Source organism: Eurytemora carolleeae, unplaced genomic scaffold (genome assembly GCF_000591075.1).
Source record: "Eurytemora carolleeae unplaced genomic scaffold, Eaff_2.0 scaffold500, whole genome shotgun sequence".
NCBI lineage: Eukaryota > Metazoa > Arthropoda > Copepoda > Calanoida > Temoridae > Eurytemora > Eurytemora carolleeae.
In genome coordinates this window covers 32,578-58,567 of record NW_019396405.1, presented here as the reverse complement: position 1 = coordinate 58,567, position 25,990 = coordinate 32,578, and the positions used below count along the sequence as shown (strand labels likewise).

Here is a 25,990-nt window from a genome sequence, read left to right as displayed (position 1 = left end):
ACATCAGAGCAAACTTAAGTTCTTAGATAACTTAATATTGGAGGGAAAAACAAAAATTAAGAAAGAAAGAATTTTGATTAAAAACTTGTTTTTACGAAATGTTCTCAATGAGGTTATTTAGTCTTTGAACCTTTATATAATTGTTTGCACAGGTCATTTAATATATATCCTCCAATTCAATCCTCTAAGCTTACCCTACTAAACTAACCTATCCTCCTAACCTATCCACTATGCCTATCCTGTAAGCATATCTTCTAAACCTATCCACTATACCTATCCTCTAAACCTATCCTCTAAACCTATCCTCTAAACCTATCCTCTAAACCTATCCTCTAAACCTATCCTCTAAACCTATCCTCCAAACCTATCCTCCTAACCTATCCACTATGCCTATCCTGTAAGCATATCTTCTAAACCTATCCACTATACCTATCCTCTAAACCTATCCTCTAAACATATCCTCTAAACCTATCCTCTAAACCTATCCTCTAAACCAATCCTCTAAACCTATCCTCTAAACATATCCTCTAAATCTATCATCTAAACCTATCCTCTAAACCTATTCTATAAACCTATCCTCTAAACCTATCCTCTAAACCTATCCTCTAAACATATCCTCTAAACCTATCCTCTAAACCAATCCTGAAAAACATATCCTCTAAACCTATTCTATAAACCTATCCTCTAAACCTATCCTCTAAACCTATCTGACCTGATGGCACCACTCTGATCTAGATCAAGTTTCTTGAACCGCTTCTCTAGCCTAGCAACCTCCTCCAAGGAGAACCCCTCTATGGCCTCTAAGGGCAGGGAACCTTTCTGTCCCATTCTGAAATTCAAGGAATATTTTATACCGTCTACATATATAATAAAGCTCTTCGCTCATAAATATATATATTTGTATGTAAGGGTGTATGTATATGTTAGCTATAGCTGGCCAAATAGCTGAACATAATTGGCTGAATTTTTTTGAGGAAATCAATGTGTAACACTTAACATAGGCTCACAAATCAAAAAAAAAAAATTTAATTCGATTTTTTTCATTTTAGAAATAGTTATCTAATGATAAGATATTCAGATTATTTCTGAAAATCTCTGTAAATATTAAATGGTCCACTACAATTTAAACGAAATTATACAATTAAGCTTTAAATTCAATTATTTTGAATTCAATTAAGCTTTATAAATGAAGATTACAAAAGCAAGGATAGAATATCAAACTTGTACATGATAATAGTTTTTTTTAGGGGTTTACAAAGTATTTGAGTCTTTGCCACAAACTCTGATTTTCTAATACCTATATCTTTACAATTAAATGTCGTAGACCTTTGATATTTCAAAATATGAATTCATGGATAAAAAAATATTTTAATTTGGATTATTATATGTTTATACCATCAGGTTGAAAAGATACAGGGATCATAAAATTTGAATTTTTGGAAAATATATTCCTTTCAAAATTGTTTTTTCTGAAAATTTGTTATTCTTACACTCTCACAAATTTTGACCCAGAGAGAAAATATGTGCAAAAAACGAAACAATATGGATCGTTTAAAAGAGAGTTTTTTTGCTGTGTTTTCTTTTGCACTTTTATTAGGGAAAAGAATGGCAAAGTTTAAAAAATGCAAACTTTAACAAAATACAGTTCTAAAATGATTGAAGTTTTATTAAAAGTTTTCAAGAGAGGAATGAAAGCGATTTACAACCCTAATAATAATGCCTATCAAATAGATTCTAGTACAATAGATGGAAACGTAGAATTTGTACACTCTTAGTACAGCTTTATTCTGACGTCACAATTGTCAACTCAGTTTTTGTTTCCGTCAAAATTGTTAATAATAGTGATAATTTAAGAATAAAGAGCTTATCTTACAGTAAAATATGTGTAATGATATGTGTTCTTTATTTTCTGTTTTTACACTTTTTTATTTAATCTTGGAAAACGTGTCGACTAATGTGAGAAAATTTATTTTGTCTTGTTATATTTGACACTTGTGACGTCGCGTATAATTGGTCTATTTCTCTGCAGTTGCCACCTATTGTACTTCTAATCTATTTGTTACCTACACTATACCACCCCATTACAGATTACAGATTACAGATTACAGATTACAGATTACAGATTATAGATTACAGATAACAGATTACAGATTACAGATAACAGATTACAAATTAGAGATTAAATATACAGGGTTACTAACAAAGGATAAGACTTCAGAGACAACTTCACGGAATTAATAAACCAGTTAAAGACTACATTAAGGACAGTTAAGACTTAATTTGCCTTTGGGATCCTCATGTTAGTAGAGCTTTAAGTCGTCTTTGCAGTCTCATCCTTTGTGGGTAACCCTGTACATTTCAAGTATGACGCTGAGCCGCGCGATAAGGATTTATACTATATAGGAACAATTTATAAAGACATAAATATATTTCAGGTATCCTTAATTCTTTAACGAGCGAAGCTTTAAATAGTACTATTATGAATTGAATATGCCACTCTATAAAAATTCGTCGACAAACCCTTCAAATGGTTTGGATTAAAATCATGTTTAGTGGTCTTATATTCAGAATATTTCTTGATTAAATCTGTAAACATCTTAATAAAATGAGCATTTATTTAAAGTAAATTTTTCTCAAGTTTTAGCTTTACCGAACCTTAATACATAATGAACTACAGGCACGAAGCGCCCTTAATATCAAAAAATCTCTTTAGCCAATGATATTACCTTGTAACTAGTTGTATTCTTGAAATAAGATTGTTAGTCTTGAACTGCCTTACTTGTCCAGACTGCCTGAATGCATAGGTTTCATATGACAGGTATACTTCACCTATACTCTCTAAACCAACCCAACCTAAACCTTAGTAAACTTCAACCTTTAGATCACTTGGTTTATTTACTGCAAATATCATCCAGTGTTTTATCTCGTTTAAACACGTTTATTTAAAATTGATATTTTATGTTCATCTCGTTATATTTTCCGATAATCTATATTTCGAAATTTACATTCCATGTAAGGTTTTAAGGTATATAGGTATGATGTATTTATGTGTTTTAAACCTTCTAATGTAATTCATGCCAGGCCAATTCAGATAGATCTTAGAATTATTGGAAAAAGAAGCCATATTTATTATCTTCATATATACAAATCTTTTAATGGCGTTATAAAACAATATTAATTATTATGTGAGCCGTAATATGGTTGTACTTAATCTCCCGTTACCGTAGATCATTGCAAACAAGTTGTGCACGCGCTCATGCAAAAATCGAGCAGTATTTTGCCAATTTCTCCTTTTAAACTGAAACTAGAAACTATTTATGTTTTTTATAGGTTGACCCGACGCTAATAGTCTCTCATCAACTAGAGCTGAACAGCTGGCAGGTTAGAATTTTATTCTAGAAATTTATCAACTTGTTAACTATTTAAGATGATGTGTGAAACATTGCTAACAACCAACTATTTTATGTCTTTTCCTTTGTGTCCCCCGGACCAACCTGAGCGAGATACATTTTTAATCAATCCCGTGTTGGTTTCTATAAATCCAACAATCTTTAAACTTACGTAGTTGTCTTGATATACTTTTTCGTTTATTATGCATTTGCCGAAAGAAAGTATTTCAGAGAAAAAGACGAAAAAAATTATGTTTAACATACGTAAAATCGAAAGGCACAGCTCTTTTGAACCGACGCGAACCGTTAAATCCACGTGCAGTTGCATTAAACATGCTCAATATTGTAAATTGTCAAAAAACCATCGATATATTTTTTAAATTTTTTTTTACAACTTTGTTCATAATTTGATGTCCTTGTAGAATTTCCATTCAATTACATCCATTTAAAATTTTCATTTGATTTTATCCAGAAAATGTTTTAAAACGACACAAAAAACCATAATTTTACCACGACTAGAATTTTAAAGATTTAAATTTTGAAACCTTGTTAAGTTACATATTCAATTCTTAAGTGTACCTTGGTCTGCAGCTACAATTAAAAAGTTATCGTTTTAAACTAAAAATTTATAATTTTTACTTAAAGCTGTGTTCCATGTCAATTTTGTATTTATACAGCAGAGAAAAGAAAGCAAATGGACAATAATCAACAATATTTCCTCATGGTCAATCTGATGGAAGAGTACAGTTGAGAATCAGACAAATAGCGCTTTTAATTGAGGGATTTTAGTTGGTGGTGTATTTTTCGACCTACGCAATCCGCTATATACTCTGTACTTCTGACCTACGCCAAATCCGCTATACTACACATCCAACCTACTAACACGTGGTTTTACAGCTTCAATATGGACTTATGGCCGCAGCGCCCGCCCCCTAGCCTGTCCTAGCCGCGGCGCTCGGCCCCCTAGCCTGTCCTAGCCGCAGCGCTTGGCCCAGAAATTGTCTTAACTTAACCTAACCCTAAAATAATACAAAAATAAACAGCTGGCGTAGGTCCGATGTTGCAGTAGGTCGGAAAGTTAGTAGGGGGGATGTTGCGTATAGACGATGTAAAATTACCATTTTAGTTTTGTACTTTTTTTCAGGAGGCGTTTGATTTACTCATATCAGGTAAAATGAATTTAAGTCAGGGTCATAAAAAGTTATTGACATAAATTTTTTACGTTACATATCAACTTTAACGTTTATGCATAATCAAAAGTTACATATTTCGAATGATGACGTACATTAATGATCTAACTACTACAGTGGTTTCCAGAAAATAGTGGAATGATTGACATCTGTTTTTCTTTATATAGTGAAAAATCCCCAAGATTTTATGATTTGTAACTAAAAAAAACTCCCTTGATAATTTTTCGATTTATGGACACTTGGCTACTGAAACAGGAGGGATCACGCACTTTGCACTTATTTAAAGGCCGCCACAGTGAGGGTGGGAGTTCAGAAGTCCTCAATTAGTAATCACCGCCACCCAAACGTATTTTGCGGCATGCGCAATTTTCAATGTATTTTCTACCTCATTTCACAAAAAATTTTAATTTTCGCATTATCTTGTACAATTTTCGTTCGATAAAAATCGAAATTTCTCCATTTCACATCAAGAAGAAAATTTTTTTCCATTTCACATCAAGAAAAAAAAATTTTGCAGGAAACGTAAAAAATTTTACCGAATATTTTGAACAAATTTTGTGATTTTAGTGAAAATTTCGAACGAATTTGAACAAATTTTGCGAAAATTTCAAACAAACTTCGCAAATTTTGCAAAAGTGTAATAACAAAATGTTCGCGAAAATTAACAAACATGTTCGTTTTCGTTGGCTAAATAAAATTTTTGCAAAAGAAATATAACGAAAATTTGTAAACCCTACATATAGACAGCACAGTTTTTTTAAATCTTGGTTTTTATGTGTAATGAAAAATTTTAACAATTTTTTTTTGACGTAGTGGTACTAAGGATTAGAGTTATTTATTGATTATTGTGATTAGAATCATAAAGTGGTTTATAAGATTTATACCAAAACTTAAAAAATAAGTTTGGAGAAATATTTCTGGAGTAAACTTAGTTTGTTTTGTTGAAATTTTTGATTTGAAAAATGTTAAGATTTAAATAAATGACACAAATTTTTTAGATTGAATTTAAACTACAAAAAAATATCGCTTAAATCAAAGATTATAAAAGATTAAATGAAATTCAATTCAAATTTTTTCTCAAAATATTTTCCTTTTTGTGTAAAAAATGTTTAAAGTTTCATATACCATTTTATTAGTCATAATTAGGCACTTGTTGTCAGATAGGAACAAGATTCTCAAGTTGAACAGACATACAACAGAATAACCCTCAAATCAAAATCGATAATGCAGATTATCTTTATTTCCTGAAAAAAAATTACATAAATAGTAACATATAAAACTGTTATAATGAATGTTTATGATGAAAAAATTCTTACGATCTATTAGTAGAAAACAAGGGGGTTAAATAGTCGGACAGTAAGCTAAGACGTTTTTAAACTTCTGAAATAAATGACAATTAATTATTAACGAAAGTCACTAATTCTTTGTTTAGCTTTTGAAAATGTTTTAGGTTGTTTATACTCCTATAGGGAGAACACATGATATAATCAACGATAAAAAAAGCCTGAAGTAAAACTCTATCCAAACGTAATATTGTTAAATCCAAATATCTTGTAATTACAAATCGGTATTGAGTTAAGTGAATACATGGGAGAACCAGTGGAAAGATAATCTCCTTGTTAAAATTAATCACATTAATGAGGTCTGATGTCACAGCGGTTTTTGAAAATGTTCACTAATTGGAAAATAAACAGAATACAACAATTTTTAAGGTCGACACAACTGCAAGCCAATTGTACTGCCGCGCTGAAAGACGTTGAGTACGAACGATTGTTAAAATACTAAAAGTTTTTGTCCAAGAAAAAAAAGTTTCTTTCTGTAAATTTTATGCATTATTGTCCATAAATAATAAAACTTTTCGGTAGGCTATTTTCAAATAGTAAGTTTTTAAAACGGGTAAATAATTTAAATAATTTTAAAATAAAAAATAAATAAATTGCACTAGAGATGCACTGGTTTTTATAAAAGAATCGTTTAATGCTTGTGAAAACATGTTTATACCAACGTTCATATATTTCTATAAACATATACCAATATACAAAAATGGTTGTAGACCATACATCTTCAATAGATGTCGTCTTGAAAGCAAAACCCCACCTCCACCGTTAATATTCGCTAAATCCGTGTACAGTGAAAACAGTAACACGTTTTAAATAAAAATCTGCTTAAAATTCGTGCTTATCGCCGTGAACAATAATTTTTATAACCAATTGGGTATTGATTTTTCCAGGGGGGAGACATCCCCCTTGTTTTCCAGGGAGGAGGACTTCCCCCAATTTTCCAGGGGGGACGTGCCCCATACCCCCCCCCCCCATTAGCCGCCTCTGCATAAACATTATACACATATCTAGATCGCAGCTTTACATAATAGAAAAATACATTATAAATCTTTATGTTGCTTGGATGATTCGGATGATATCGCAGATTAATAATCTGATACTCATATTCAAGGTACTAATGCAAGGGAAGTTATTTCAGAGGTGTACGCATTTTTTGCACTGCAGTGAAGTCTTTGGGCGGAAAAGTAAACACAAGACGGATGTCACAGCCTGACATGGAATCCATTTTCACAATTAAATGCTTTCCTCCTCCTTGGATACTAGACGAACACTGATGCATCTATTCTTGTTTACAAATTCCGCCCAGAGAGAACTGATTTCAATATGTACGCAGAGTATACGCGACCGTAATTAACTTTCCTTGCATTTTTTCTTTGCTCATATTATTCTTACATCTTAAATCATATATCTTTACCAATACAATTATCGGAAATGGAATTTTTACACAGATAGAACAAGGTCATGCTGGGTCCGCAACTTTCCTTAAAATTAAGGAACCGCGAGTTCAGGCTACACTCAACTTACTAAACCTTTCATATTAGATTTCACAGAATTCATAGTTTGAAATATAAATGGTTTATAAGTTATTAATTCGGATTGGTAAAAATAATTTTGAGATTTTGACAAAAATTCAGTTGCTTAATCAAATAAAATTTAAATTTATGTTATGAATAATAAAAAAATTTATTTATTAACTAGCTGAAAAGCCTGACGTTGCCCGGGGAAGTAGAAGTTCTACTTAAAAAATTTCAAACTTTGTAGTATAAATTCTAATTTCTAGTATCCTAGGAGGTTAAAAGCATTTAATTTTGATAATTTTGAAAATTCACATAAAAGTTTCCTATGACCAGAATGTTTCATTAATTATTTTTGCGAGGCTGTGACATCCGTCCGCCCATTACACTGCAGGTCAAAAAATGCGTACACCTCTGAAATAACTTTCCTTGCATTAGTACCTTGGTTAAACCTCTCATATTTAAGTTTGTATAATAAGGTTCCTTACTCTTGATGCGCTCCAATGTACAGAAAATGTATTCTCCTTAGCATAGATACACAGAATCCACATACTTATCTTTTCCATTAATTGGAGACCAGCGAGAGTAAGCAACCGGCCTTATCATACAACCTTGCTGATTTCTGGATTCTGTTATAGCAAGTTATGCTGTCTGAACTGACATAAATATTATTATGAACAATAATTATATTCTATTTAGGAAGTGCGTGCAAAATTGTAGTTTCTTGCAACGAGACAGATTAATCTTCAATAACAAAATGTTTGATATATTGTTGGTATACTTATTACTTATACATTACATTTTCAATGGCTTGATCCTAATTATATTAAAATATAATACGTTCTGCATGGCACTGTACTGCGTCTTTTAAGACAATTTACATTCAATGTATTTGGGGCGCTCTGTTTCTCTCGCAACGTTTATCAGCAATTCTTATTTCAAAAGCCGACACACCAACACTGAGGAACCAAATTTAATGAATTAGAGCTACATCATTGAACTACATACTGCAAGTTCAAACTTAAACCACCGATTTGAAGTTAAATATTAAGGAAGGATTTGATGCAGCGGCGATTCGGCGGTAGGCAGTTTAAATGCAATAAATCCGGTCCCATGACTTGTTAATTCGAATTTGAACCGGCAATAGGCAGTTCAAATGCATTAAATCCGGTCCCATGACTTGTTAATTCGAATTTGAACCGGCAATAGGCAGTTCAAATGCATTCAATCCGGTCCCATGACTTGTTAATTCGAATTTGAACCTGTGGTAGACAGTTCAATTTCATTAAATCCGGTCCAAGGACTTATTGATTATAGTCAATTAAAACAGATAAACCTTCTTGAAACAAGTAGCAAAAAAAAATATAAGAAAAGCTTTTGCGAGTGAAAACCTTTCCACACTTGAAGTTTAATAATGTTAAATATTAATTATTTATTAAATAAAAAAGCTAGTGATATTATATGTTAATAATTCATCAGATCATAAATAGTAAACCAAAGGTCTAAAATATTCAGTCAATCAACTTGGTGGAAATTTATAGAAAAAGGGGAGGGAAAAAAAATGAGTAAAAGATCTCATTTAAAAATAAAATTTGTTTTCACTGATTTTGATGAAAAATTGGTGAATATTATAGATCCCTGGTCTTATGAACCACACCAGGATAAGGCAGAGTGCAGCAGAGCAGATAAAATTATCAGAGTGCCGCAGAGCAGATAAAATAATCCGAGTGCAGCAGAGTAGATTAAATTATCCGAGTGCAGCAGAGCAGATAAAATTATCCGAGTGCAGCAGAGCAGATAAAATTATCCGAGTGCAGCAGAGCAGATAAAATTATCCGAGTGCAGCAGAGCAGATTAAATTATCTGAGTGAGCAGAGTAGATAAAATCATCAGAGTGCAGCAGGGCAGATTAAATTATCCGAGTGTAGCAGAGTAGATAAAATTATCCGAGTGCAGCAGAGCAGATAAAATAGTGCAGCAGAGCAGATTAAATTATCCGAGTGTAGCAGAGTAGATAAAATTATCAGAGTGCAGCAGAGCAGATTAAATTATCCGAGTACAGCAGAGCAGATTAAATTATCCCAGAGCAGATAAAATTATCCGAGTGCAGCAGAGCAGATAAAATTATTTGAGTGCAGCAGAGCAGATAAAATTATCCGAGTGCAGCAGAGCAGATTAAATTATCTGAGTGAGCAGAGTAGATAAAATCATCAGAGTGCAGCAGGGCAGATTAAATTATCCGAGTGTAGCAGAGTAGATAAAATTATCCGAGTGCAGCAGAGCAGATAAAATAGTGCAGCAGAGCAGATTAAATTATCCGAGTGTAGCAGAGTAGATAAAATTATCAGAGTGCAGCAGAGCAGATTAAATTATCCGAGTACAGCAGAGCAGATAAAATTATCCCAGAGCAGATAAAATTATCCGAGTGCAGCAGAGCAGATAAAATTATTCGAGTGCAGCAGAGCAGATAAAATTATCAGAGTGCAGCAGAGCAGATTAAATTATCTGAGTGAGCAGAGTAGATAAAATCATCAGAGTGCAGCAGAGCAGATTAAATTATCCGAGTGTAGCAGAGTAGATAAAATTATCCGAGTGCAGCAGAGCAGATAAAATTATCAAGAGTGCAGCAGAGCAAATTAAATTATCCGAGTGTAGCAGAGTAGATTAAATTATCCGAGTGCAGCAGAGTAGATAAAATTATCACGAATATAGCAGAAGAAGCTGCACAGTGCACATCATTTACAGGAAAATTTTCTTTTCAAATTAGAGTTTTGAAGTTTTAATTTTTAATCACAGATTTGATTTTATATTCAATAGCCAGGCAAGTTTCCAGTATTAAGTACATTACAATTTTTAATTAAAGTTGGGAAAAGGTGATAGATAAAAAGTAATAAATAAATAAAACCCAAGTGCGCTAGTGCGGAGAATAATTTCAATATAATAAAAATAACGATGTTTATCAAAATTCTGAAAAATACTAAGCGCCAATTATTAATGGTTTCACAGGTTTCACGTTCCTCCCATTGTTTGAAGAGCTGCGGGTGGTTGGAACCTAAACAAATAAAATATTTGTCAAATGTGGTGGCCCGGAAGGGGAAATAGTGGTGGCTCATGGCTGCCGGAAGAGAAAAAAGCTAATATGTGGCCCGGAATGGGAAATAGTGGTGGCTCATGGCCGCCTGCCTTCCCCCGCTCCCTGTATAGTAGCCATGGTGCTCGCACAGTTGCCCTCAAGCAGGGATAGGTACAAAAAAATGTAAACCTTATCTGTCAATATATTTCATATTACACATAAGGAGTATTTTCCACCAAAAAATAAAATCATCAAGAGCTTTTCGGAAAATATTTCTTTGTAACCTTTTTTCTAATTTTGACCTCGACCGGTCAAAATGTAAAATCAATGAAAGTAGGTCATGTGAGGTATCAGATCATGGGTTTTTGGTGTTTTGATTTCATTCCGAGGCCCTTTTTTGACCATAGATGACCCTGAAGGTATTTGACCTCCAAATATCAATGACCTCCGGAGGTCTAAATATAATATCAATGAAAATAAGTCGTGTGAAGTATCAAATCATAAGATTTCTTGGTGTTCTGAATCCAATATTGGGATCCTGTTTTCAGTTTCAATTAAAATGGAGCATGTTAGAAATTAACTCGTAGGTTTCTTTTTTAATTACTTTCCAAACCCGCTTTTGACCTTAAAGTGATCCTGAACTGAAGGTCGCTGACCTAAAGATGAAATACCTGATACGACCCATTTTCGTGGTTTTAGGGTTTTACCTCCAGAGGTCAACGACCATTAGTGTCATTTAAGGTCAAAACGGGGGCTCGAACTGAAATTAAAATAGAAAGATACCTACCATTTGATTCCTAACCTGTCCCATTTTAATTGATTCTAAATTTTAAAGAAAAGTTCAGTTTGACCTCCGGAGGTAATTAATATTTGGAGGTAAAAAAATTGAACACCCGGACTAAGAACAGGATCCCAATACTGGATTCAGAACACCAAGAAACCTAGGATTTGGTAACTCACACTACTTATTTTAATTGATATTATATTTAGACCTCCAAAGGCCATTGATATTTGGAGGCCAAATACCTTCAAGATCATTTAAGGTCAAACAAGGGCCTCGGAATTGACCTACTTTCATTGATTTTATAATTTGACCGGAGGTCAAAATTAGAAAATTACTATCAACGTAATTTCTAGGACCCTCCGTTTAATTGAGTTTCATCTCCGATTCACAATGATAAATGATTTATCCTAGATTTTAGACTTAAAAGATGATAATTTTCTCTGTAAAAGTGACTTGCAGATTTGACTACTCCAAGATGAAAGAAATTCTAAATTTTCATAACAAAAAAGACATTTTTAAGTTACAGAAAACCGTTTTAGTTGAAACTACGTTTATAAAGTGTCTACAGTCTGTATATAATATTTTGTCTCAAAGGAGAAAAAAATAATATTCTCGGACAAAAAAAAAATATGGATCCTAAGTAGAATTTCCTTTGTTTTTCTCTAAAGAAATTTAAAACTAGTTCTTGATTGGTTATAAAACGTGCTCGTAATCGTTTCTTCTTTCTCCTAAGCTTGCAATTTATGCCAAGTTCAAATTCCATAAAAAATGGAAGACAGTATATGTAGTAAAAATTAAAAATCTTGTAAATTACCTTTCAAGTTTAATGCTTCTCAGGAGAACTATTTCCATTTTTATGTTCACTGAAACAGAAACTTTGTTAAAACTATATTTTCTTACAAAAATATTCGACTTAAGAAAAATTCTGTGGTGTTAGTCCATATGTCTTAGTTATTTTACACAAACAAGTTTACAAAAGATTAAAGGGACTGTAAGCGTTATTTCAAGTTACCCTCATTGTAAAGATGGCTATGCCCCACGAGGTTTTAGTTTTAATAGTGATGATGTACTCTAATCCTTTACTAATTGTTTAGGCCATGAACTATACCGAGAGCGTACTGCCTATTTGTTTATTATAAGGAGATTCTGGCCTAACCTATAGTATATCATTATTAGTAAACAGTTGTAAGTGTTCAGTACAGCTAACTGAGCACACAGGTAGGAAACTATGATCCCCCCTGGCTATGCCCGATTTACAACGGTACCCTTGAAAGCTTGATGAAGTATGAACAAGACTTCGACGTTTTTGTTTTTTAAAATGTTTTATATTTATATTTACACATTTGCGGTTTCTCTGCGAAAGAGACTTGAGCATTTCTTGTTTTTAAGATCACAGAAATTAACACTTTTCGTGACACGGTATCTTTCAAATGTTAGATAAATTAAGGTTTCAAGGATAACGCACTCCTGTATGCCGAGTCCATTAGCGCCTGATCCATTCAGGATTAAATCATGTGTTTGTTGTCTATTCTGAACCAATAGAAATAGTATGGCGGTAACATCTATTTTTCTATCTATCTCATCATCCAATCATAGTTATGACTCCTTCAATCGGCGCTGACCGTTAATTGGAAATATTAACTCCTAAAACTACGTTGTTGTTAATGGGGCATTGTCATTTTCTCTCTTTCATTTTAAGTCAAGATAAAACTTACGAAAGTTTTCGAATCACCGAACACTTAAAATTACGCTTACGGTCCTTTTAAAGGGAGTGACCGGCAATGAATTTTTTATGAATCATTGAGACCTATAAGACGTTTTTACGGTGCATATTTATTCAGCAAGAGCGCAAATTCAATCTTTAAAATCATTATTGTTCATTTTAGAGGGATGATTTTGGGAGTCGGTTTAGGAGAACTATTCAAAAACAAATAAGGACCAAAACATTTGTAAAAATTCTACAGTAAACTAATTGGTTGAGAAAGTAAAAATTAACTATTATCATTGAAAATAAATAATTTTTTTCAATTATTGGTTTCTGTAATCTCTCATTGTTCACAAACATTTCCTGGAAGTTATTGAAAAGTCGACATTTGAAGAAATTCATAAAAAATAAGAAATTCAATAAAATGATGAAAAGGAATAATTGATTCTTTGATATGAGAAAATTTCGATTAAGAAATAAATTCCTAAACATCCAATAAGTTTGCTGTGGAATTTTTTAAACATTTTTTGAAGTTTTTGTTTTGTTATTAAAAAAATCGATTCTCAAAACGTTAACACCCAACTCAGTAACTATACATCATTAACACGTTTTATATGTCTCAAATAAATCCGAAGAAATGTCTCCACAATAATTCACTCTCAGTTCAACTACCATACCTTGCCGGTCACTATATTTACCTTATCTTTAACTTTCCTATTTAAAAGGTTGTGAAAGAGGGGGGTGGGGGAGAGTAGGGTTTCTAATTTCTTTCGGATCAAAAGTCTTTACTGAACCTTTTCTAACAGCAATGAAATCTTAAGAAAATTAACATAACCTTTCTCAATTGAGTTAAAATAGTTCACCCTCCTAAATGAGAGCTAGAGGACGATTATTCCGGATGATTTCTATATTAAATAATCTTTCAGAAAACTTTTTTCAGCCTGTCAGTTTAAAAGTTTATAATTATCAACAGCTTCATGAAAGTTTTATAAATGTCTTGACAGAACCCTAACCATAAGCCTTATGAAAATAACTTACTCTAAGGCTTCGTCGAAGGTTTGCTGGGAATAGGAATTTATTTTCTAAAGTTTTTATCCGTGAACACGTTATTGTATATTGTACAATACCTTCTGAAAAGCATTACTGCCGGCTATACCGCTCCACATACTAGCAGTCTTCTCTTTAGCTATCTCCTACAATAATCGGGGGTCAGGTATTAGGCACACAGAGGCCGAATTCAAAGATTATAAGCCGCGTCTCAAATTTGAGACGTGGTTCAAGCAAGGTTGGTTTCACTTGAAATTGTATTTTAAGCGGTTTTAAGCGGTTCAGCGACGCAGTTTAAATTTCTAAAAATTCGACCTCTGGGGTGTAAAACTAAGAAAGTTTTTTTTTTTCTAAATTAAGAGTAATATTCGTAATTTATATTTCTTTCAAAATTTTTAATTCACAAATATTGAGTTCAACAGTTTTTTTTAGAAACCCGTGAAGTGCAGAGAATATTTCCCACAAGAAATCAGATTACTTTGTTAGATCTCAAATAAAGAAAAAAATAATAAAAACCTCCGCTAAAAATGAAATTAATAACATATTTTGCCATGAAATATCATCAAAAGCAACCCACAACAAAATAAAAAAAGAAAACATTAATTTAATTTAAGAAAAGGTAAAGTTACCTTGGCAAAGATCAGGTTTTCAGAAGTTCTCTTATATGTAGCAGATTCTTGGAGATTCTTTAGTCCCTATTATAATAAAAATATGGTTTAAAACTATTAAATGGTAATGTTACTCCTTGCAACAAAAAGTACATTTTTAAAAAAGCTTTTCTGTTCGCTTCACATCTCGCATCCCTCTTTATAATAATAGCTTGAGTTTAAATCCATAATAGAAAAATGAAAATAACTTTCCAAATTTCTTGCTGTAATATTTGAATTATTAGGCAAGGAAATCAAATGTACGCAAATTATAAACTTTATTGTCCAGGGCAAAAAGAACAAACGCAGTCCTTCCAAAACCGGTGCTAGAGTTCTTTGAGAAACCCCAGTTATGTTTTCAAACTTGTGTTGTGACGATAAATATGCATTTTAAGTGCAATTTTTTACGATTTTAGGCCACGGATCTTTATATACTCCCCCCCCCACACACATAATTGATGGATTTTTTGTTTAGATCTTTTCCCACTCTAGTACACAACATTGACGCTTCATATGGCGGTTCCCAGTCAATGTAAATATATTTCTTGCATTATAGCAATTTGATCTTTAGTCCTCGCCTCCCCCCCACACCCCTCTAAAAATTAAAAATATAAAACCTGGGTCATATCCTCGGAAAACTCCCTCCAAGCAGTGATACCAAGCCTTCGCTTCAATCCTGAAAAAGTAAATGTTTAGTCAACACAGCTTGAGCAATAGACCATTGGAAATGTTCAGTCCCATAAATTACTTTAAAATCTACTTTCACAAACATTTCAAAAATATCGATATATTTCATATCCAAGGAAAATAGTCTCTAAACTAAATTATTAGATTGTATGTTAAAGATATTAAAACCGTCCAATTGTACCATGACTTATTAGTTTTTAACGATGTGCGTATTTTTAAATCTACAACAATCCCTTTAAAGCTAATTATAAAAACTAGTTAAAAATTTAGATAAATGAACTTAATGGTGCTATAATGAACTAGTTTGGGAACCCAGATTTGCATGAAAAGTCAACATAGTCTGAAAATATGACCAACCGTTTTACCCCAGTGAAATCTAAGAAAAATCGGTCCCAGAGTTGCCGAGTTATGATCGGACATACAAACAAATACACCTTAATAACAATACAAATCACTACTTTATCAATATATAATATGTGTCTGTCTGTTCAAGTTTGTATCCAATAAACGTCATAAAGGCTCTTCCGAACGGGCCCAATTTTTTTTGTTGGAACTCACGGGGCCCCAGAAAAGGTTTAGATGATTAAAAAAAATTTGCCTCCAAGAATCTTCGAATTCTTTTAAATAAGCTTATTTTTTATTGATATTTGTCTCACAATTCATTTATGAGATGGTCTAGTATATATTAAACTGCTAACCTTGTGCATGTCTCTCCTTGCTGGTGAGAACCTGCTTCAAGGTTAGAATCTCCTCCTCGGTCTTGGAGAGCTCTGCCTTCCACTCATCTCTCTGCCTCTCCTGCTCCTCACTACTCAAACCCTATAACACAATATCAAATGAGGAAAGGAGAGGTGAGCGTGGGGGGGGGGGGATGAAGATGACAAATCTAAAAAAGGTCTGTTTTTCAGAAAGGTTTTAGTCAAAACTTATTAAAGGTGATTATCTGAAAAGAACGTTCATCTAAAAAGAAATTACAAATGTTCAATTGTTTAATAAGAAAAAAAAAAGTTTATTTATTGGTGTTAAATGTTCCGTAGGATTACCATAATCACTTACTTTTTGTCAACAAAACAAGGGAGTTTAAAAGAATATGATTTTAAGTAAATTTCCAGCATGAGGGGGGAGGGATAGGGCTTTCGTAATTATCTTACACAAAGATACATTAATCGTTTATGAATCAATGCTAACCTGGAAATCAGCTCCAATAACAGAATCTGTCGGTGATGTAATATCGTAGGGTGAAGTCTAAACACAAACGTAATTTTCGTGAAAATCATCGGAATAACCTTTTTAAAATTATGGGTATATTATTTTGTACATGGAAAACTATAATTTTCAGCAAAATCATCATATAGTAATTTCTTAGAATATGATTTTTAGACCTCCTATCAATTTTGTGCATGGATATCATATGTAACACATGGATATGATTGGTCATGTGGCCGCAGCGCCCGGCCCCCTATCCTGTCCTAGTCGCAGCGCTTGGCTTCCTCGCCTGTCCTAGCCGCAGCGCTCGGCCCAGAAATAGTCTTAGCATAACCTAACCCTTACATAATAAAAAATAAATAATGATATTTTGCTGAAAAAAGTATTCATGTACAAAGTTGATAGGATGAGGGTGGATAAAATTCGTTCTCTGGGACAGACACCATCATAATTTATTTATAAACTATTTAAGGGTTAGGTCAGATAAAGCAAATTTCTAGGCCGAACGCTGCGAATAGAACAGGTTTTGGAAGGGGTGAAAACAGTTCTCTAGAGTATTCACTTATTTACATTTGAAAAAAATGTTTAAAATGTAAACAATCTATTATGGCAATGACTCATCGTTTCAATTAATAATATAACAGATGTTTCTAAGAAATTGGAAATTCTTTGAAAGTATGAAAAAAAGATTTATAAAGATTTTTACCTCTTCATGACCACTGCTAGTCGACATGATTAAATAGAATACTTCAAATCTGAAATAAACGTACATTTCACTTTAAAATTAAAACTATTTTAATTTATGAATTGTCACAATAATATTTATACACGTACTCAAATAAATAGGTGCCCGCTGTTATTAACTAATTTAAACACTACGTTTGAACAGTCATTTCAAAGTATATTGAGATTAAACTGATCAAAATTTCTTTCTTAGTTCACCGGAGAAAATGACGTGGATTGAGCGGAGAGAAGCTGTCACTATTCACAAAACCGGTTTATTCACAGCTGATCATAACAGAGATAGATAGATAGGTAAATAGGTAGATAGATAGATAGATATATTTGTAGACAGGTTTCAGGAATAGGGGCGTTTCAATTTATGAAATGGAGATTTGAGAAGGCAGTATTAAAAGAGTGGCACATTATTTATAAGTATATTAAGGGTCTGTCCATGGAGAGGACGATTTTTGGACCTGCCCCCTCCCCCCATTCTATAGATTTTGTAAATGATCACTTTTTTCAGAAAAACTATGATTATTTTTTTTTTATTATTTTAGGGTTAGGTTAGGCTAAGACAAGCTTTATGGGCCGTGCCTGTGGCTAGAAGGCTAGAGAGCCGCGTCTATGCCAGGCTAGGGGGCCGGGCGCTGCGCGCGGCCATGTCATTGTTCAATTAATGGGATCGGGGAGAGGGTTCAAAAATGGTTAATTCTAGAAAATTACCAATATTATCAATGTTACATTAAATATGAATTTCTGTATATATTTCTTTTTATACTGTATACATGTATCGTATAGTACACTTTTCTGTGTACATGTGTACGCATGCATAAATAGATTCGAGCAATCGATCAGACAATGCTATTTAATTTATTAACAATTCAATCCTCTGCAAGCTTCACTTGACGCGCGTGAAAAACATGATCTGCGTGAAAATGAATTAAAACAGCTTTTTGTCAATCGAAGACGACTTTATTTTTGTTAATTTTTGATCAGCCCGTTCTCTCTGTTATATGTAGATAGTGTTCTTGTAGTAATTACGTACAAATTTGGGTGTACGATAGTTTGACCGCGCTAGATGTTAGAATTCTAATCTGATATGATAGATTTATCAATCCATGAGAATTTTGCGTGATTGCTCCCATTACTCATGCTTTTAATTGAGCGCGGCGTTGTTCAGTCAAATCAGCAGCTGTAAAACTTGAAGAAAATCTTTCCACACCGCTAGCGGCCAAACCATCGTTCCAGAAAGTATGTTAAATTCACGACCACAGTATTATGATGGAGAATGAAACGGGTTCAGCGGAATTTCTCAAATTCCTTCCGTGGACCGTGAGATTCTGTGTAGCGACAGCTAATTCATTTCAAGGTTCAAGCTGTTAATCCTGCTTTATTACAGTACAACAGCTGATTACAGTTTCCAACAAGTCTTGAAGTCTAGACATTTAATTTTTGGTTTTTAAATAATAGATATTTTATGAATTTCTACATTTTGGCTGAAAATGATTTTCTTGAGAGTCTGTCCTAGTGAACTAGTAGAACCACAGTAGAACCACAGTAGAACCACAGTAGAACCTCAGTAGAACCCTAGTAGAACCACTTTAGAACCTCAGTAGAACCACAGTAGAACCACAGTAGAACCATAGTAGAACCACAAAAGATCCATAGTAGAACCACAGTAGAACCACAGTAGAACCACAGTAGAGCCTCAGTCTAGGGTGCACTCAGGAGTTTGTCCTGTGGGGGCTTAAATTATATATCATTTTAGAAGGCGCTGAGCCTCGTTGGAACTGAAAACCTCCTGGAAATAAATTTGAGTGATTCAGGGGGGCGGGTCCGAGTGCTGCGGCTAAAACGTTGTCTAGGAAATTACCGATTAATGTCTTGAGAAGCAATCAGAATTCTTTATATATTTTGTTTCAGATAAAGATATGGCGCTGAAACGTATTAACAAGGAATTAAAGGATATTGCAAATGATCCCCCGGCCCAGTGTTCTGCTGGACCTGTAGGTAATTAAACTAAAACTTTATCAATATCTGTATGTATTAAACTAAATCGTTTGTTGGTATAACCGATCATATCTCATGAACCTCCTGGCCGATTTGCCTCAAATTTTGATTAAGAAACTATGTCGAAGTATAGGAATATTCTTAGCTTTGTTAACAAATTCTTAGTTAAGCAGCATTGACTGTGTTGTGAAATGAAAATCTAGCTTCAAGACAAAGCCATGTTTTAAGCTAGTTAATGGCAAAGATGTACGACCTCTTTGGAAAATGGAACCTCTAATTAGATAAGTTTTCCCCAACGGGCTCTGTAAATAAAATGTACGGAGGTCGGATTCAATGAACAATGCAGATAAGTAGTTTAAGTAGGTACGGACACAGGGATGTATAGTTTTCAGAATTTTTTTCATTCTTTTCAATGCTATGCAAGAAATAAATTATTTTCCTTGAAAAATGATTTTATTTCCCCCATTCAGCGAAAACCCATTAAAAAAATTTGCACCCCCTGCACCCTTAAAAAACTTCTGGGGTAAATAAATGATTTTTAAGGAAAATATACACCCCTGTACGGACAGCTGAACTACTACAGAGTTGTGGAGAAGAAGTTCAATTAGTTTAACTGTTTCGCCTATTCTAGTTCAACTACCTCTTATTGTTTGCTAAATTCGAACTTACATTGGATGAATATTTTATTCTAGGAGATGATCCGTTTCACTGGCAGGCCACCATCCTCGGGCCCACTGACAGTCCCTTCGAGGGGGGTGTCTTCTTCCTCAATATTCACTTCCCAACCGACTATCCCTTCAAACCTCCTAAGTTCGCTTTCACCACAAGAATATATCATCCGAATATTAATAGTAATGGAGCTATTTGTTTAGATATTCTTAGGAACTGGTTTTTGATTGTTTTTCTACAAATTGATATTAATTTTTTCTTTGATTTCATAAAAAATGTGGTTTAGTTTACGTAGTTCAGCTATGTCTTCCAAAACAATAGATTTTGGCCCATGGTTGGTTTGGTTGGATCAAGCCCAAGTGATTGATCCGTTGACCTGGTATATTATTATTCAAACATCTCGCTTTGAGTCCTTTTTACCCTGAAACATATTAATGGGTTTCGAACCACAGAATAGAGTTAGAATAGAACTGAACCTGAACCTGAAAAAGTAGCTCAAAGTATAAAATTCATGTAAATGCTTACAAATTAGCAGTACATCACACTAATACGGTATGATCCCTGGACATATCCGTTACAATTTCTTTGTTTTTTTTTCAGTTGTTAAATAACTTTTAACGTATGTATTAGCCATAGGGTAATTAAAATCGCTATTTTATTAATCAGAAAAACGTAAAAATTGTTGTTTTTAAAATAAATGCACGCAGACTGTAGAATTGTTAATCTTTTTTGCTTTAGACTTTTTTGCTTTAAACTTCAAATTAATTTTTAACAACGATTATGCTGAGATGAACTCGGGAATGCAGGGTGTCAGAGAATTGATTTAGGGAAAATGAAATATTTTTTAAAAAAATTTTTCTATAAAATATGTTCCAGGACCCAAAAGGTTATATAGTACAAATGTGTGAAGTACACCTGCAGTATGGAAACAGTACAACTAGATGGCGGTTTTACACTTTTTTTGAGTTAATTCCTCTCTATACTAATCTATTCTATTTGTTTCGAACCCTAGATAAATATTTATGTATCGTTTTCAATCATATTTTAAAAAGAGCTTTATTATGAGAAATTTTGTAAAAATGCCAAACATTAGATTTTTTTATTAAATGCAGGGGTGAATATTTTCTTGCAAAACCATTTATTGTCCCACCCCCTCTTTTGAAAGTCATTCCCCCCAGATTTTAGGTATGTCTGCGCTGAGGGTTTTTTCGCTAAATTGGGGAAAATAGATGCCTTTAGGATAAAAAAAACTTAGCTGCTCATGTCCAATTTTTCAATCATCGTAAATCATTTCTGGGGGGGGGGGAATTCTTAAAAATATACACCCCTGATAACATGTTTTTACATATTATTGAATTAAAAACCGGATGTTTTGTTAGATCTCAGTGGTCCCCAGCCCTAACAGTATCCAAGGTATTTAAAAAAAAATTTATTTTGATGTATAAATTACATGTACAATATGATCATTGACTAATCTTTACTAAATTATACATATACTTTGCTTATCTGTCTGTTTGTTTGTATCCAAAACGGTTCAATGTCAAGGTTTATGTCAATTTGCCCTGAAAATACATATCCAAATTGATTTCTTTCGAAAAATGCACCAATAAAAACAGACAAATCCGCGAAATTTTGATTTTTACAATTACGAAGGAAAAAAATTAAGCTTGAAGAACATCTATCAAACGTGTTCACTAGAAAAGGGGCGCTAAGCGCTTGGAAAGTCTAGTAATAAAATAACTTAGATTCTAAAATTATCTCCTTTTCCTGGATTTTCCTAATTTTTGACGTCTTTTTCTTTTCAACAGTTCAGAATAAAAATAATTCTGGAATTGTTGTTAACATTAACTAGGGTGAATATTCTATTAAAATCAATCAGCACTTCTCAAATATTTTACCCGCCATGTTTGAGGGTTTTGAATATGATTATTGTTTAAATTTCTAAATGTAAATCCTGGAAGTTGGTTAACTACTTCTTCTTTTCTCAATAGTTTTATTAAATTTTATGTTTAAAGTTGGAGAAAAATTTAAATGTCTGTAAACTTAATGTCAAATACTGACCCTCCATTAAAAAAAGGCATGTTCTATTCATAACGTATGTTTAAACCTTTTTCTGAATTAAAAGGAAGAATTCGCGAAAAATGTAAGGGGGTATAGGCTTATGACGAAAAATAAGCGCTTGTGATCGCTACTAATCTTACTTATTTTTTTAAAAATAAAAATTCGTTGGCTCTGGATTTTTGAACATTCCTGGAAGATATGTAAATGTCGTCTTCATTATCAAAAATCCCCGAAACAGATATAAATGTTTTTAAAAACAACTCTCAGATCAAGAAAAATGGAAAAATATTATGAAATATCAACTAAATACGAATGCGTCGAAAAATTATCGATGACTATTGTTTGTAGTATCTGAATGATTTGTTTGGAATTAAATTAATTATGTTTACGATCTGAGTTGAATGTTACAGCTTTCTGAATTAGTATGGACGCTACGTTCATGAGTCGTTTTTAACAATTTTCTCTTTATAGACGCAACAGATAGAGGTAAGATTAGTAGTGATCAAAATCGCTTATTTTTCGCCGTGAGCCTATATTCCCTTTCATTTTTCGCGAACGCTCCCTTTAAAATTATGAATAAATGGTCGTTTATCTAAATTAAAACGTACTAAATTCTGACAATATTGAAAGGGGGAGGGATAATCATTTAAACTCCTGATGATAATTCGGGATTAATCTGAGCTAATATGTTTCTAATTATAAGGTATTGTTATCTATCTGCTCCTTGCTCTGCGATCCCAACCCAGACGATCCTTTAGTTCCAGAGATTGCCCGTCTTTATAAAACTGATATGACTAAAGTAAGAACTTATTACCCATTTTTAAAAATTGATATGTCGAAGGTACGAATTTTAAAACTTATTGCTTTTTTATAAAATTAACATGTGTAAAGTAAGAATTTATAAACTTACTAACTGCAGAGCCCGGCGTTGGCCGTGGAATTTTAATAACATCGAAAAAAATATTTTTAGTCTATTTTACCCCCTGGCTAATTTATTGACAAATTTTATTGCTTATTTTTTAAAAAAAATATGTAGAAAGTAAGAATTAAGAAACTTTAATTCTAAGCTTCATTTTTATAAAACTGATATGTCTAAAGGAAGAAATAAACTTTATTGCTAATATTTATGAAACTGATTTGTAAGAATTTATAACTTGTTTTGCTGATGTGTGGCGAGTGTTATAATTTGTTACAATATTTCAGATGATTTCGGATTACTCTTGTTTGTTTTTAACAAAGTTTATCCTTAACCAACTTTAAACAAGAGAAAGTTTATCCGACCAAAACAACCCTAATTTTCTGTAATATAACGTTATAAAGTGTAAAGAAAAGCAAGCATTATTTTCATTCTTCAACCATGTCTAAAAAACTGTATTAAGGATTTCTTTGCATTTTTTCTCCTTGTTAAAAACTTTCTGTTAAAAAGTATCAAAAAGGATAACAGTTTGCCAATTGACTTCCTATTTGCAGTTTTTTTTTCTTTGGAGCATCGAATTTTTTTTCCTTATAGCATCGGAAATCATTCTTCAATATTTATTATATATTTATGTTTAATATTTTATCATTTGTTTAGTATAATGAGAGCGCAAGGGAATGGACTCGAAAGTACGCTATGTGAAATATATCTTTTCCTCATCAGGTATTTCTTTAGTTCATTAGTATTCATTTATTCGTTTATTCTTTAATTTGTTCATTCGTTCATTTGTTCATCCTTTCATTTGTTCATTTGTTTATTCGTTCATTTTTATATTTGTTCATTTGTTCACCCTTTCATTTTTCATTTGTTCATTTGTTCATCCTTTCATTTGTTCATTTGTTAATTCGTTCATTTCTTCATGTTCTAAACTAGTTGTTACTTACTTGTTACTTGTAGAGTAATCCTCAGGGCTCCTTTAGGAACATAGGTGAGGATGCCAGTAGGTCGTCACGGAGTAATGATCTGTCATCCATGTCCTGCTACATAGTGCACTCCACACTCAAATACTCCTTGCACAGATAGATTTTACGTTTATTTTATAGTTCTCCAATGTCGATTGAGTCCAGCTAGGTCCTAAATATGTTTAAAGTCCTTGCCTCTTTTATTTCTACCGGAAGTTTATTCCATTTTGGAACAACACGATTAGAAAAGAAGTTATGCCTGACATCCGTTCTTGATCTTTTTGGTATCTGGTTGTCTTGATATGCTGTATGACGAGTTAACCTGGTAGCATCTACTCCAACCTTGCTGAACCAGTTATCGTGATCCACTCTGTCAATACCCTTCATAATTTTGTAGGTTTGGATTAGGTCAAGTTTGGTTCGTCTGTCCTTCAGTGACAATAAACCTAGTTCATTAAGCTTCTCCTCATAAGTCCTGCCACTTAAACCAGTGATCAGGTTGACCGCCCTACGCCTTACTCTCTCTATTATTTCAATATCCTGCCCAGACCGCAAACTCTAAGTGACAGCGGACAAATTCTTTTTAATATTTTAAACACAAATCGAAATAAAGTAATAGTAGTGAATTTAAAAGCATAAACTGTTTTTACATAATAATTATTTAAACCTTAGACTTTAAAAATTAATCTCTCACTTGAGTTTTTTTTTTTTAATTGTGCAATATTGAATTAATATAAATTAAAATAATATTTTAAAAGCGGGAAACGTTTGAATTGGATCAAACTCCTAATTTCAAGAGTTTTAAGATTAGCTCAAATTCATTATTAATTTTCATCGTAGGAAGTCTAGGATGTTAGAAAAGATATTCAAATTCAACAAAGATAGTTTTTTTTTGGATTTTATCGTGTTTGTAGGAAAATAGGTTTATTTTTATAAATCCAGAGCACGTATTAATATTTTAATGTAAAAATGTTTTAAAAATATTGAGATACAAAAATGTTGGAAAAAAAATTATATTTGTTGATGAATTGTGAGCATTTTGTAAACAGAACTAAAAGTAAAATCTGTATATTCTTAGGTTGGATTGTTCTTGCCTGACAAACCACGCCTGATGGAAGAAAACAAGAAATATAAAGTGGACAGCCTTTCCACGTCCAAACATAATGTGCATTTTCTCAGTTTAATTCTTCAAACCCTCGTCCAGCTTTTAGTAAATTAGTAATTTTTCGGTTTTATTCCTAATAACTTTCACATTTGACAGTGATTCTGTATTTTTAACTTTTCATTTTCCTTTTCGATTTTACCCATCGTGGAATAAGAATAATTTCAATAATTACCAGAAGAAGAATTGGATAGATAGACAAACTGGGACAACAACTTGCTAACTTTTTCACTTGCCCCCACCCCCCAAAAAAAGAAAATATGCGGTTTTTCGATAAGATTTTTTTCTTCACAGAATTTTGGATCAAGCGATCAAACCCTTTTAAAAATGATTGAGGCATGTGGAAAGGGAATTTTTAAGTTAATCAACTTTTCAACATAACACCTTGCTATTCCTCACTTTTAATTTTGCCCTTTATTCCTACTTCTCGTTTTCTTGATTTTCATTTTAAAATTTTTTATTTTTTTTTAAGACAACAATTTAGTTTAATGTACAGTGCACATGTTATTTGTACTGTACTGTACATATTGAATTTATTGTATTGTCTGCTATACAGTGTACATGAAACCACCTGTGTTATGATGTGGTATCTGTACAACTTTTTATATAGTGTCGTAATTTATCCGATTATTATTATGTAAAAGTTATAAACATTTAACTAAAACAGTGTATCTTACCTATTATGCTTAATGCTATTTAAAATGAAATATAACAAAACAAAACCCCAGATTCATTTCAATTATTTTTAATACCCTCCTCCCAGGCTCGGACGGCTGGTTAATTATCATTGTTTTCAATAAAATGAAAGAATTACTTTTTGAATAAACAATCTTGTGATAATTTGTTATCTATCTAGCCACCATTAAACTATTTTTTTTCAGAAATATTCTTGAAATGCCAGATAT

General features: G+C 32.7%; 3 protein-coding genes and 1 long non-coding RNA gene across 5 annotated transcripts in view; 2 read left to right on the top strand and 2 right to left on the bottom strand.

Moving 5' to 3' along the window:
• The window catches only part of LOC111702613 (uncharacterized), a gene marked incomplete in the record, with an annotated part of 53,870 nt that overhangs the window by 17,403 nt on the left and 10,477 nt on the right, over positions 1 to 25,990 (top strand). The window contains 2 exon segments of the mRNA XM_023474367.1: positions 3,331 to 3,381; positions 4,534 to 4,558. Of these exon segments, the coding sequence (XP_023330135.1) occupies positions 3,331 to 3,381; positions 4,534 to 4,558 (76 nt within the window).
• Positions 3,949 to 25,969, top strand: LOC111702616 (ubiquitin-conjugating enzyme E2-17 kDa). Of its 2 annotated transcripts, XM_023474371.1 has the most exons (8): positions 3,949 to 3,962; positions 16,285 to 16,288; positions 19,229 to 19,315; positions 20,008 to 20,197; positions 21,364 to 21,397; positions 22,749 to 22,844; positions 23,619 to 23,684; positions 25,002 to 25,969. In XM_023474371.1, exons 3-7 carry the CDS (start codon positions 19,237 to 19,239, stop codon positions 23,661 to 23,663), a joined length of 444 nt encoding a protein of 147 aa, XP_023330139.1. In that variant the 5' UTR covers positions 3,949 to 3,962; positions 16,285 to 16,288; positions 19,229 to 19,236; the 3' UTR covers positions 23,664 to 23,684; positions 25,002 to 25,969. The 2 variants fall into 2 exon arrangements, with proteins under 2 accessions (XP_023330139.1, XP_023330138.1); XM_023474370.1 differs by lacking the exons at positions 3,949 to 3,962; positions 16,285 to 16,288 and adding an exon at positions 18,564 to 18,674.
• LOC111702619 (uncharacterized) lies at positions 9,242 to 14,077 on the bottom strand. Its single transcript, XR_002765453.1, has 3 exons — positions 14,034 to 14,077; positions 12,105 to 12,153; positions 9,242 to 10,485 (listed from the first exon to the last, which is right to left on the bottom strand). It is a non-coding gene; the product is annotated as an uncharacterized LOC111702619 (long non-coding RNA).
• On the bottom strand, positions 14,075 to 17,337 carry LOC111702617 (uncharacterized protein F13E6.1). The gene is made up of 6 exons (XM_023474372.1): positions 17,289 to 17,337; positions 16,565 to 16,621; positions 16,075 to 16,195; positions 15,307 to 15,365; positions 14,672 to 14,737; positions 14,075 to 14,188 (listed from the first exon to the last, which is right to left on the bottom strand). The coding sequence occupies exons 1-6, from the start codon at positions 17,313 to 17,315 to the stop codon at positions 14,102 to 14,104; spliced, it is 417 nt and encodes a 138-aa protein (XP_023330140.1). The 5' UTR covers positions 17,316 to 17,337; the 3' UTR covers positions 14,075 to 14,101.